This window comes from Ammodytes marinus (genome assembly GCF_949987685.1).
Source record: "Ammodytes marinus genome assembly, chromosome: 15".
NCBI classification, from domain to species: Eukaryota; Metazoa; Chordata; class Actinopteri; order Uranoscopiformes; family Ammodytidae; genus Ammodytes; species Ammodytes marinus.
Window position 1 is genome coordinate 18,213,964 of NC_137219.1, and position 14,117 is coordinate 18,228,080.

General features: G+C 42.6%; 1 protein-coding gene across 1 annotated transcript in view; it reads right to left on the reverse strand.

The window, feature by feature from the left end:
- Positions 1 to 14,117, reverse strand: part of LOC307261484 (connector enhancer of kinase suppressor of ras 3-like) — a 50,392-nt gene that overhangs the window by 29,359 nt on the left and 6,916 nt on the right. The window contains exon 2 of the mRNA XM_080042040.1: positions 2,229 to 2,392. Within this exon, the coding sequence (XP_079898166.1) occupies positions 2,229 to 2,392 (164 nt within the window). The remainder of the gene's footprint in view (positions 1 to 2,228; positions 2,393 to 14,117) is intronic.

Consider the following 14,117-nt stretch of genomic DNA (forward strand, 5'->3'; position numbering starts at 1 on the left):
AATTGAACCGGGGGCCTCACTTCCTCCCATGGGGCCTGTGGAAGGCCAAGGCCTCATTCTTAATAAGGAAACCCCTAACGGACACAAAACATTGAGCCAGACTGCTTCAGTCAGAGGTGGACGGTTGCTGAGAGTCCAGCTTTCCCTGCCTAGAGCTTCAAGGAGCAGAAAGAGAGGGGAAAAAAACACAAAGTGAAGTGACCAATACTTCCTTACTTAATTGCATTAGACTTTACAGTGAGTACAAGCGCACACAGGCACAGTATTATAAACTAACAGCCCATTATGAAGGCAGAATCAAGTTCAAGTCAAGGGTAGGGGGTTCACTTAAAATAACAAAACTATGCTGAGGGAGCACTTTGGAGGCCAAATTTATGAAGCTGCGAGAGAGGAAAATGACTTGAGATTTCACTGCCTTGATGTCAAGGTTCTCTAGGGGTGAACAAAAATCTGGGCCTGATTACTGTGAGGGTGAAAGTGGTTATGGACCACAGGATGTAACATGTGGAACATATTCTATGATGAGTAAATCTATCAAAACAAAACAGGCTACCATATATCCAAGTGATTCCAGGTGTCCACTCTCAGTGGTTACAGGTAGAGGACATACTGTTAACAGGTTGCTCATTTTAGCTTTACAGATTGAGAAACCATGGAAGAGTTAAAGTTGGGTCTAGGAAACCCATTCATTGCTTCTGTGTGCCGAGGTAGCGGACCACTATCAAATAAATCTGTCGAGTTATTAATTGTGTTGATACAATCTAAAATGGGACGCACACATCTTTCAGATAGCTTCAGTGCAAGAGATGCAACCTCATGTAGGAGAGAGGAGATTTTGAACTTTTAACTCTCCTGGGGGTAAAAATAACCGTGCCCCAAACGATTAATATAAAGCCTTTTAAAAAGAGCATAAAGACAGAAATGCTGACACTGATCAAAACACAGGGACCACAATCTGGGACTTTTATGGCACAGGAAGTTATAAAAAAAAAAAAAACTTCAAATCGATCCCATCTGCTGGAAAAACCTGCTTCTCTTTCAGTTGGAGCATGGACGCTTTTCATCGCTCCTTTCATGCTCACTAGTGGAAAGGGAGAGAGAGATTTTTTTGTTGGCAGTTTATCTTGGAGCTGTGATGATGGACAGAGGGGCAGCTGCTTCGCTCACACAGTGACTAATAGGAGCCAAACAGGGGATCTATAATTGAACCACGAGAGATGGCTAAGGTGAGTAGATAGCTGCCTGCAGTAACAATGATCTGCCTTTGTTTCCGATTTTTTTTAAAGTGTTAATAAACGGTATTTGTTTAGCTATGGTGGGCCGCCCTTGGTTTACATATCCTTTGTTACATACCGGTTTACAGAGGCTAGGCTGTGTATGAACACCAGTTCTTTTTTTCAACGCACTCACAGTAGCGGATCGTGAGGAGATATTCACTGATTTGACCAAAAAGTGGTTTTGACAACAAGCATTCAGAACTGCTGACTCCATTTCTAACACGTTAGGGAGAGTGGACAGACAGCTTACATATTATTTATCAAACAGATCAAGCCGTCACTCGTCGCTACATGATCACTATTAACTGGCTCTAATCTTACACAGCTTTAAAACTGTGTAAATTGGGGCGCTCCGGTGGCGTAGTGGATAGAGCGCGTGCCGTGTTGGCTCCGGCCTTCGTTGCAGTGGTCACGGGTTCGAGTCGGACCCGTGGACCTTTACTGCAGGTCATCCCCCCTCTCTCTCTCTCTCTCTCTCTCTCTGTCTCCCCATTTCAACTCTGTACTGTCTAATAAAAAGCTTGAAAATGCCAAAAAAAAAAAAAAGAGTGTAAATTAAGCCTAAGGCCCCTCCAACCCGATCTGTCCTCTAGTCTGAGTGACACTGCTGCTCCCCAATGACCTCGGGCCGCTTCATGTGATGTAGTGCCGCTGCACCCCGCTGAGCTGTGTGGGAAAACCATGGGCCTTTCTGCATCGCTGGTTCCTTTAGCTGCCGTATTTAGTGAATGCAGACACAAGAGAGTGAGGGGGGAGGGACAGTGACCAAAAGAGAACCCCTGATTTGTGAGCAATCCCTCCTGACGATATCCACCCATCAATACTTGAGCGGACACACACACACACACACACACACACACACACACACACACACACACACACACACACACACACACACACACACACACACACACACACACACACACACACACACACAGGGTATCTACTGACCAGAGCACAGAGTAGATCCACAGCCTCTAGCACTAGCTCCTGGTGTCCTATCCTGGCCACGCCCAGCTCCTCCAGGTCCTGATGGGTGATCTTCAGTAGCTGCTCCCCGCTGATCTTTTCCCGCTCAAAGTTGGTCACGTACTGCTGCAGGCTGTCATCTAATCCTGGACACACAACAAGGAAGAAGGCAAACAAGAGGGACTCAGTATGCAAACATTACAACGATACAATGGGTATTAGTCTGATACTGTACAAATGTTCTGTTCAACTGTCGTTTTCAAAAGCTACTGTATATGTCGCTGTACGTGTGTTTTAATAGTTCAAATTCTTTCCCTGTTATGTGCTCAACAATTACCAAAGCAGTCACTAGCAATGGAAATGTGTGTGCTCGGACTCTCTCCAATAGGGAAAAAGACATAAATAGTGCAAGTGCAAAATAAAGAGATACTAAATATCAATTTGAATCAAATACGGTTGAACGGAAATGTGTTTATGCAATATGTACAGATGTAAGTAACAAGATGATGTAAACAGATGTTATAAACAGAGGTAAACAATATAACTGGATATGTAACTATACTAAAAGTAATAAAGTGACCACAGTAAAGGGTGGAGGGCGCACAGTGCAGATAAGGAACAGGTGTGACTGCCATCTTTGCAAGGCAAACACACCATAAACAGGGCAACGGTTGAGACCTCTAAGTCTGTTGGGCTTGTTAAACAAAGGATGGCTGTATCTGATCTCTGTGTGTGTGTGTGTGTGTGTGTGTGTGTGTGTGTGTGTGTGTGTGTGTGTGTGTGTGTGTGTGTGTGTGTGTGTGTGTGTGTGTTTCAATAAACGTACAAATGTGAGGGCTGTCCCCTTGCTACTATTTGGAACACCAAAAACAAATGAGATGGACTGTTCCACTATCAACTGCTCTGATCATTTAACATACAACATACAACGGATACAACTCATATGAATATACTTTGTACTTTAGTGCACTGCAACAGGCTTGTCTGAAGTTGTACAATGAGACATCGCAGTACACTACCATAAACAAACGCACAAACATGCCCTCCCTATGAACGCAATGTGTCCCTCAGTGGATCCTCAAGTAGTGTTGAGACAACATAGTGCCTGTGTGTGTGTGTGTGTGTGTGTGTGTGTGTGTGTGTGTGTGTGTGTGTGTGTGTGTGTAAAGGCCATCTTTCTCCCCATCAAAGAGCGCACAGAGAGGGGGCAGCTGCAGATACATGGCCCAGTGCCCTGTTTTTCTGAAAGACCGGTCAGCTGAAAGACACACTTGCTCACTCTGACTGCACACACACACTGGCACAAATAATGTTCTTCGGTACGAGACGGGGTTTGGCAGATCGGATCCATTTTCACTCCGACATTCAAGTCACAAAAAGCTCGGGACATGTAACTTCAGCAGATAACTGCATCCATATAAAATGTATGGTATGTAGTTGTGAGTGGAGACCCACTGGGTGTGTTCTGTGGTCACCAAGGTTTGTGAATGGCACCTCATATCTTCATGCCTCTGTGACACTGTCTGGGCATGTGTTGCATACAGCCAGACACGATGCGTAAAAACAAAGAAGCCGATACTGTGTTTATGTACCATGGCAGTGAACTGCTGGCTAAACATGATTAGATTGCAATCTATTGTAATCGGAGCATGAAGAATACTCACTATACATACAGAGCACTAGCCACATAACATGCTTTATGACTTTCATATTCAGGTATTGTAGCACATTTGAGAATGTTTTAATTATAGAAAATATCACAATGACGTTACTCATAACATACTGCATTGTGTTTCCCCTGGGCTCACAATGTTTAGAGAAGACTCAGTTTAGGGACATTCAAATTCCATTGTGGAATCAAAGTTCACTTATGAAAGCATTTTTCAATCCTTGAGAAAATATCTGAGAGAGCTCAAGTCATCTCAACTCAATCAAAGGGGGAAATTCCACCCGGACTCGTTAACCATTAGCCTTCACACGAGTCACGTCCAGTTAGGCTCAACAGATTCTTCTCATTCCTTGCAATGCTAATTCCTAGAGCAAGACCTTGGGGAATTTTAAGCTTAACCCCTGACTGGCCAGCGGTCCGCAAGGAAATCCACTTCATATTGTAAGACTTAAAAAAGGGTATTGACTTATCCCGACTAAGGCACAAACACAAGCCAAACACAAAACACTGTGCCAGCCACGTAATGCCATGGGATAAAAGCACAGACCTGGATCCAAGGGGAGGCAAAAGTTTCTCCTTCCTGCTGTGTTAAAAAGGCATTTCCTGTGGAATGGTGCCACTCTCCTCACAGACCAGAAGAACAAAGGGCCCAAGGGAAACTGGTGCTTCAGCACACAATAGGGCTCACATTGGAAGTCTTTTTGTTTTAGCTTGGTTGTTTTAAAAAACCACACAATGTCATCCAGACGGACTAGAAAAGGCAAAAAGGACTGGAAATAAATGTTGTGGGAGAAATCAATCTGCATCCGTTAATGAATGAAGGTCTTATCTGCTCCTCTGACTGTTCACTTTCATTCATTCTGAAGCATATACTTATGGCCTGAAAGCCAAGTTCCCCACAGCATCCAAAGCTAACGCTAGCAGCATGCATGCAGCCAGCGCAGAACAAGTTGAAACATCTATGGACAACAAAACTTTAAATAGGGCAGAATCTAAATGTTCAGATATTTACTAAGCTTGTTCAATAAGTTGTTGTTGTGGGATAACTGGGCTTTAAAAAAAATTGTTTTAACCTATCATTTTTACTGGCAATTTGACACGACTCGATATGTGATGTGTTAACTGTTCCCTTTCAGGACAATAACACCATTGTTGAAAATGAGAAGTTTAGACTAAGCCTATTTATTGCAACATAAAACACATATTTTACAGAATGTACCATTGGGTACCGGTACATCATTCCAGGTTATCAGTAAATATCATCAGAACCCAACCCCTTCTAGGGTTCGAACTAATCGTTTCTACCTTTGAAGTGGAATAATCATACGTGTGTTTCCCTGCATCAGAGAAGGAACTGAAAATAGGGAAATGAGAATAAGAGTAAACGTATGCTAAAGGGAAAATGTAAGGTACCACACGGCAATCTCTCCCTCTGGACTCAACCATTGACACATTCTGAATCAAAGAGGGGTGTTCTTACAGTGGGGCTTTTAAAACATTTATTGGGCCTCGATCAATGGCTGCCGGGGTGTGGGAGACTATCAATTTTCATTAAAGCTAGAGTAACCCGTAAAGGAGATGGAGTGTCACGTTATTGTGAATTGAGCGAATGAGGAGGGGGGGGAGGAGGAGGGGTTGCACTACGGAGGACTGTGTGAATCCCTTTCAAAAGCCTGTGCAAGATGAAACGCTTTGGAGTTTTATGGCCCCTGTGAACCACTTGGCACATGTCCTCAAACCAGAGCAAGTGGGTGGAACTGTGTTGCAGAGGCAAAGCCAAAACAGCACCAATGTCACATGCAACCACATTTCCATAACATTCATTGCCACCCAACATTTTATTGTGATTACAAGTTGACAGAAAGGAATTACACTTGGCTCAATTTTTTGTACTAAAAAAGGACAAGGACAAATTATACGTATAACACTACACATGAAAGCCTGATGCTACGTTGGAATTAACACAAGTCTCCCATCAAAGAGTTAGTTAGCAACTTATTTTTGTTTGAGTATTCAGTTTCTTGAAATATTTCAGGGTGGTATTTTCATAAAATTGTAAAAAAGGACAAGACAGTGAAAAATGAGAAAGAAATAAAGCATGCACAATCATCTACTGTATACACTTGTAAAGAGTATATCTGGATACAGATGTCCTACAGAAAAGTTAAGCCGTACCAGGTTAAGAATATGCATGGACAACTAATTGATTAAGTGATTTATCAAAAACAAATGCCACAATTGACTGAATCTCATTTAATATGTTATTTAAAGACGTCAACCTGGGATCTGGAAAGTTTTATTGGACTGAACCTTTTTTTTTTTATACTCATAGACAAATTGATTATAGTATAGTATAGTATAGTTAAAAAGACCTTCCCTGTATGAGGAAAAGGGGGGTCATTTGAATGAAATCTGTCCAAGCCTGTCACCAATAAACACCGATTGCGGGGTGTCTGAGCCAGTATGGCACCTGCTGTTCACTGTGGGGTCTTTCTTACCACCCACCCTTGCCCATTAAGTAAACAGTGAGTATATGTAGAACAGGTTATCAACACAAAACTTGGACGTACAGATGCGTACTCATACAAAACACACACGGGCATATTTCTGGACAGCTGGGAAAGCAAGAACCGAAAGATATCCAGTCTGGATGCAGCAAGTGGAACCGGACCCTGTTGGAGGCCTTGGAGCTCTGCAGCCTACTTAAAAGCTGTGTAAGCACACATTTTTGGCAATGTCAACAACAGAATGCTTCCGCTTGCAAATGGCCGGGCTATTTTTGTCATAATCTCAACATTTCTCATCCGTATAGAAGCACAAAAACAGCAGATTGTGTTATATGTGGCCAAGTACACAAGGCTTAACAGGTTTGGACAGGCCAACTTTCCCAAGTCCAATGCGTCTGACTTCAGAAATGTTGATCAGTTTTGATCAACAAAGACTTAAATGCAGCTTTTGGTTGCCAACTTTTTAGTTCTCAGGGGTTTGATTACAACAGAAGAGAGTGAACAGTCTGCCTCTTACAGAAAAAACTAAACCAGCTCCCTGCTCTACACCTCCCCCATCTTTCAACCCCTCCCTGTGCTCCCAGTGGGAGCTGTAGCCACCCAGTAACACACACTACACACACATAAACAGGGACACACACAAACACAAACACACACACACACACAAACACAAACCAATATCCCCACTGGGGTGCCAGTGGGAAAGCAACTGGGTGTAGAATAGCAAAGCCACTGTAACTGTGCTGTCTTTAGTTGTCAGCCCGGCCTCTGAACCTGCAGGGAACAGTCAGGAATTTGACTCATTGTTCACCGCTGACTGAGCAGCTCCATTGTGGGAATTCACAGCGCCCGGGCACAATGGTCTCTGGCCCGACCAGGCCGTGCTGTAATTAGAACCAAAGAAAAGAAAAAGCTCCTCTCTGCTCAGACTGCTAAGCTATCTTCTAATGCGGGGGTCACTAACAGGCGGACCGCGGTCCGGGTCCGGACCCAGACGCCGTCCTATACGGACCCGGACCTGTAGTCAATCAATTATTTAAGTATTTAAAATTTTGACGGGGCGCTTCTATTTTGACCGGCGCAGCTTTTCTAGACTTTACGGTACTGGTTTAGCGAATCAGGAAATGCTTTCGAGTTAAGCCATCCCGCCTCCTGCTACTCAGGCAGCCAATCGAATCTGTGCATTCCCGGCTCAGGCTGGCTCACAGACAAAGAGACAGTGAGCTATCATGCGAGAGATGACAGAGAGAAGTGCAAGAATTACGAGAATTTCAGCGAAATAAATCAGATTAGAGTGAGAAAGACAGCGGGAGGAGAGTGAGAGACAGCTTTCTCTCTCGCTCGCCCGCTCGCTCACCGGCTCTGTGTGTCGCGAGCAAGTTAACGAGCGATCAACAGCTGAGTTTTTTCCTATTATTTACTATCTATGGTTTTTTCCCCTTTTGTAAGACTGGTGAAAACCGATCAAGGTGCAATCATGTGGACTCTCTATTACCCTGATGTATGTGTGAATGACACAGACATAAGATTGACATAATCACCAATCGCCAGCAGCACTGCATCTACTGCCCACAACAGCAACAGGAAAAACATTATTTTTAAAAAAATTTTGTATGTAGTTTCAATTATCTACATTTTAAGTTTTACATATTCTTAGTAATGGCAGAATTTATAAATACAGGTTAATTTTTTAGCAAGATATTTGGCAGTAGCCCCCACTAACATTAGCGAAAGCTAGTGGTCATCCGTCCCTCAGTCCAGTTATCTGGCTGCTAGCAAGTTATGTTGTTTTGTTAATTTTTCTATTCATCTTAACTATATTAAATGTTGACCTTTTCTTTTATTATTTCCCCCAGAATGCACCAGAATGCTCCGATTACATTCTAAAAACACAAAAAAAAATTACTGGGGGGGAAACCCCCAGACCCCCCTACAGGGGTTTAGTTTCTGACATGTCACTTTTTCAGAGCTTTTCAAAATTGCAAAATAAAAATCCAGTATTAGACAAAGTGGGAGATTACTATGTTAAACAAACATAGTAGGTATAGTGAAGTTTAGAAATGATACATTGAAAATATTTCTCAAAATTATTTAATTTTTCAAAAATGAATTATATATTTTATCTTTATTTTAAGATTATTATTATATTTATTTTCACCATTTTATTTTTAAATGCAGCCCTTCTCTATGAAGAGATTAGTTTCAGTTGAGTCACTTAAATAATACATATATCTTCAGCATTATATATCTATAATTATTTAAAAGTGAGAATAAATATTGTTGAAATGTTTTTGAATTGTTCTTTCTATATTGATCTGACAGTCAGTTGTTAATTACATGCAGACGTTGATACAACTACTAGGCTACTTCACTATATATCACACTGAATCATAACGCAAGTTAGACATTATGATGTTCCGGACCTTTGCTTGAGGACATTTTCTCTAACTGGACCTATTTGAATTTTAGTTGAATACCCCTGTTCTAATGCATGACTTCACAGGACAATAACAAAGCCTGTACACAAACACACACACACACACACACACACTGGGCTGGCACTTCCAATGGGAACTCACTGGGATAGGAGTGACACAATGGTGCTCTACATTTCTCCATCAAGCCTGTGTTGAGCCTTCATCAAGAGAACAGTAATGTTACAGCTTTCTGTGGGTCTCACTTGTATAAAAAAAATGGCAAGGATCTATCTTATTACACATGTTTCAAGATACTAGCATTTGTTTCTAGGATAGTCCTGCAACAACATAAAATGTACTGGGGATAGTTGTAGATACTGAGAATGGATATCAGATTAATAGAGGTCTACAGTGTATTCCCAAGATGGCATCTTATCAGTTCTATCGCCCTCTGAAAGTTGAACTGGCTGTTCCCATGTGCGACTCGTGTTTTGAGTTTTTCACTTCACTTACCCTAATCTTAAAACACAGACAACTAACAAAATGGCAGTGACATGTCCCAAGTGGGCTTCCTTAAGTGAGTAAAAGCAGCTGAGGCTATAGTCAGCCCTCAGGCAGACAAAGGCAGCTCTGTGTCTGACATGGTGATGGACGATGACTGATGACGGAAGGGAGGTCAAAGTTCACGGAGGCTGTGGTGGTAGGAGCACATCAGCAACTATGAGTGTCGGCCTCTGGGCTCAGTTAATATTCACCTATAGCAGCATAGCACACAACCCTAGCTGCACTGATCCTAGTCAGGTTTCAAAACATGTTTAAGGGTGGACAGTTTGGAGAAGTTGAATGAGTTGCAGGTCAGTAGGCAAATGAAAGGTGTTTTGGCTGTCGCATGACCTGATGCATGATGACTTCGGATGTCAAGCAGATCAGAGGATAAGAGGAAAAACAAGACAGAGCGAGACACAGGCACAGTAGGAAAAATAGATAATGCAGAATGCTGCAGGCGCTTCAGTGAGTGGCTTTGCAAACCTGCAGCTAACCAAAATAGTTGTTGCCTAAGCTAAGGGTGTGGAGAAAGAGAAAGAAAAATGGAAAAACTGGTTGCCTGGGTCAATGAGTTTGCGCCTGAAAAATGATTGAGTTTTCTCTCGTCAGACTTCCTTCATATACAATACAAGGCCTGCACCTTAACAAACCTTCAGAAAACAGATCAGTGCATTTCTCAAATATTGAACACTCCTTTAATGATGGTTCTGTTCCATTTGTGTGAGTCAGGATTCAAGTTATTACCATGAATAGTGTTTGCTGGAGGTATTGATGGCATAACTTTAACTGATAGCAGCTCTTCCAATGGATTCATTATGTTGTCACTCACTCACTTATAACTGGTGGTAAACACAGACACATATTTGATGTCTTAATGGCTAAATCAGTACAGGGATATTCAAGAAAAAAAATTGTAAATCTGCACATAGCAAAGGTTATGAGCTGGCATCAGGAGCAGTATGGGCAGGTAAAGTGTGGCCTGTGCCTGTGTGTTTGAAAGGGACAGGAGCAGCTAGGTTGAAGCAATAACCTCTGCGGCCAACATAAACACACATCACTCTCCAGCCAGTCAGCCGGCCGGCCACACTGCAGCTCGTTACCACCAGCATAAACACCCAGTGAAGAGAGCAACAAAGACCTCAGAAATGTCTTAAAGTGCCCTCCCCTCGCCCTCCTCACAGTCCTGTTCCTGCATCTCCACCCACACCCGCAATCTTTGGACTTTCCTGTCCCCTCCAAGGTTCATATTGTTGGTGGGTTCCGCCTGTTGACAAGTGTATCCAAGATAGTCACAAGCCTTTGTGTCTTGAAAGTGCAACGATACAATGGAGTGTGTCGCCTTTGGAATTTGTGTTTTCCAGTTTTAATCACAACAGGCGTTTGGAAATCATTAAGGAAAAGGACCCTATAACATAGTCACAGCTCGAGGTGGGATGTTGTTTAACAGACTGTGATGTTTGTGTGTCAACAGTGACCTTTAAAAAACACTCACTTTGCTACAACCTATACACCATTTACCCCTGGGGAAACTAGAATTAAAGACTGCCGTTCCTTGCAAAGAGACAAGAGATGGAGGGAAAGAGGCGAAAAGCTGGGGAACAAAAGCGAGTGACAGAAAAAGACAAGGAAAGACAAAAAAAGAAAATGACTATGTTTAAACAGGGACACCCCCTATCAAACTTAGACCTGGGTTTCAAAGTCATAGCCAATGAGACACGGGTCATAGAAATGAAATAAAAAAAACACACAGGGAAGTCTGTTTGGTGCATTTATCCCATCACATGTATGGTGTATGATCAGGGTGGCCCTGCACTCTTGATTACAGAGCAATTTACCAGCAGCGTAATAGCTGCCTATGGAAACCACAATAAAGATCAACAAGGTTTGGGGGAGGAAATGTGCCCCACTCATTTAGTCTGCCGTGGGAAAAGTGAGCTAGCAGTCAAGAGTGTCACTGCATGTGGGCATATTTTTCTTGCAGAGCCAAACTTAGACATGCCCGTTTACAGAGCCTAGGCTGTGTCTATTAACAAAAGAAAATTCAGCACACAACATACGGATTGTTGGGAGATATTAAGAGATTTGGACAACAAGCATTTTTCGCAATCACTGACTGTACCTTTAAGTATAGTACTTTCTCCGTTCCTAATGTGGATCCCCGTAAGCACCTTTGGATTACAACCTGCTTAGTGACATAAATCTCCCAGTGTGTAAACCCCCACTCAAATCTTGTTAAAAAGCCTGGCTGAAAAAGTAGAACGAAAGAATCCACTGCGAGGCCAAACAGTGGATTTACTCAATGAAAATAGACAACTGGTCCAATCGCTGACCCTGGCACAGTTTAAGGTCCTCTTCTCAGCCTGGTTTGTCCACACACGCACATGTGAGCTTCCTGACAGGCATTCTACCCAGGCTAAACCCAAGCAAGGGCACTTTGCTGTGGCAAGCGCATGATGCTAATGCCGGTCAACCTCGGCCACAATGGGCTGCCAACAAAGAGTTGAAGCATTGGCTAAATCAAATGAAGGTTACTATAGTGACAGGGGAAGTGGGTAGAGGTTGGGGGGTGGGGGGGATGGTTGAGGAGGGAACAGAGGTTTGGGGAACTTGGAGGAGGCTGAAGTAGAGAGAGGGGGGAGGTGAGTGTGACAACAACAATACAACGATTTACAGCTGGCTTGTGCCCAGGTCAGTGGAGGAGGACACAGGGGTCAAAAAAAAGATTGCAGCAAAGCAAGAATCGTTTTTCCAACATTCATCTCCGTTGATGGACCAAGAAAAACAAAAACACATACCTACAGTGTGTTCCTCACACATAAGACACTTAGTCAATTCAAAACACAAAAACAAGACATTCAAAATGACTCATTTCTCACTCTCACTTGAATGAATGATGCAATGTAAAAACATCACAACAGGGCTGCCTACAGGACATGGGCAGCTGATCCTGTTCTCCCTGCTGTGAGGGGTGCTGGTGGGGGGAGGGTGAGTCATCTTCAATGCCAGTGTGTGTCATTCACAGGCCAGGACGGGGCACGCATGACGCAGGCATTCACACACACACAGTCACACACTACTATTGTGTTATGAGGTGGGAAGAACTCTACTGTCTCTCTGCCATTGGTGTTTAAAACTAACCCTTCATTTTTTTTTTACTTTTGATGCTTAAGGCAATGATTGGATTCTTCATGACCGCACTCACTCAATACTATTCTCTCTCTCCTCAAAAACTCACTCTGCCCATTTACAGGTGAAGGTCTGTTTGTACTATTGCCTGGCACCTGTTGTTGTTAGTCTCCCTAACACAGCCATGGTAGATTTATAAAGGAAGAGACTCTTGTTCCCATAAATGATAAATGTGCCATTGAAAGGAAAGGGTGCCACATATAAATAGTTGAAGGGCAGGTGAGAGGCTTCCCCCAGGTGTATGCAACCAATGGAAACAAGAGGAGCCATCAACAGAATCTCCTATTATTGTTTTCTTTAGCTCATGTCCACAAGAGGAGCCACCACTCCCTGTTTAAACAAATTCAATTACCCACATGTTGCTCTAATGTCCTTTGTTGAAACCTATTGAAGTAAAATCAAGGGAACAGAAAAAAAAACTTTCTGATGTGAGATTTGTCAAGTGTTAACCTCTTGCAAAAACGTAGATGATTTAAAGTTCGGTATAGAGATTTTACAAAAAATTCCAATATTCTAATTTGTGAATTCTAACAGCATGTCAGATGTTTTGACTGTTGGGGAGAAAATAAGGAAATAAGCAAGAAATGGGTGTCTTTTTCTTGACGGTAGAGGGGAGAATGATGGGGGAGTCCAGAGGAAGGTGGGACAATAATTGAAAGAGATCACCTGGAAAGTCACAGTATGGAATGTTCTGTGGACTCCCTCTGGGACTTTCAACCACAACCAAACAAAAACACACGCTTGGTACAGCTCAGAGTCGCCTTATCAGCCTCATGACCCTTTCATAATAGAGTCATAAGCATCTCTATGTGCTGTAGACCTGAATGGAAAACCACACGTAAAAAAATAACCACATAGAAAGCATGGGGCTTCCCTTTCGTTTTGTTCAGATTCCTAGTTAAGACAAACACTTTCCTCTATCCATCCATTCAGTGGCCTAAGGGTTCATTATTAATAAGTCAATCATCAATGCACCATCAATGCAGTAAAAAAAACACAGAGACTAACCCATAACAGCTGCCTTAACTATCAGCACTCCCTAATGTAAGTCAACAAGAGAGACAAACTCCGACACGTCACAGCAAGTGAAAACAGGAACCCAAGCATGAAGACCTACAAACAATAGCAGCCTCAATACAATACTTATTTCATACCAACGTGATGTTATTATGCAAATTATTAACAGACTGCATTGCAAAATGAGAGTCAGTACATTCTCTTAAAAGTTAAACCATGAGTTTGAAATTCCTCCAAGGATGGTCATTTTTTAACTGTGTGAACATCTACACAGGAATTCAGTTTGTTTCTGTGGAGGACTCACTGCATGGAAAATATGGACTAGTCTCAACATGTTCTGGACCAGCTCTGATCTGGCATCCGCCCAAGTGCCCCGACTTCACCCAAAAGTGGGTAACAGTTCATACAACTACAGATCACTTCATAATCATAATGACATTACATTCCCATTACTGTGGAAGCTGGTGGCAGGATGAAAGAGCTTTGTGTGTGTTTTTGGTCACCAAGGGGAACCATCAACCTCGACCGA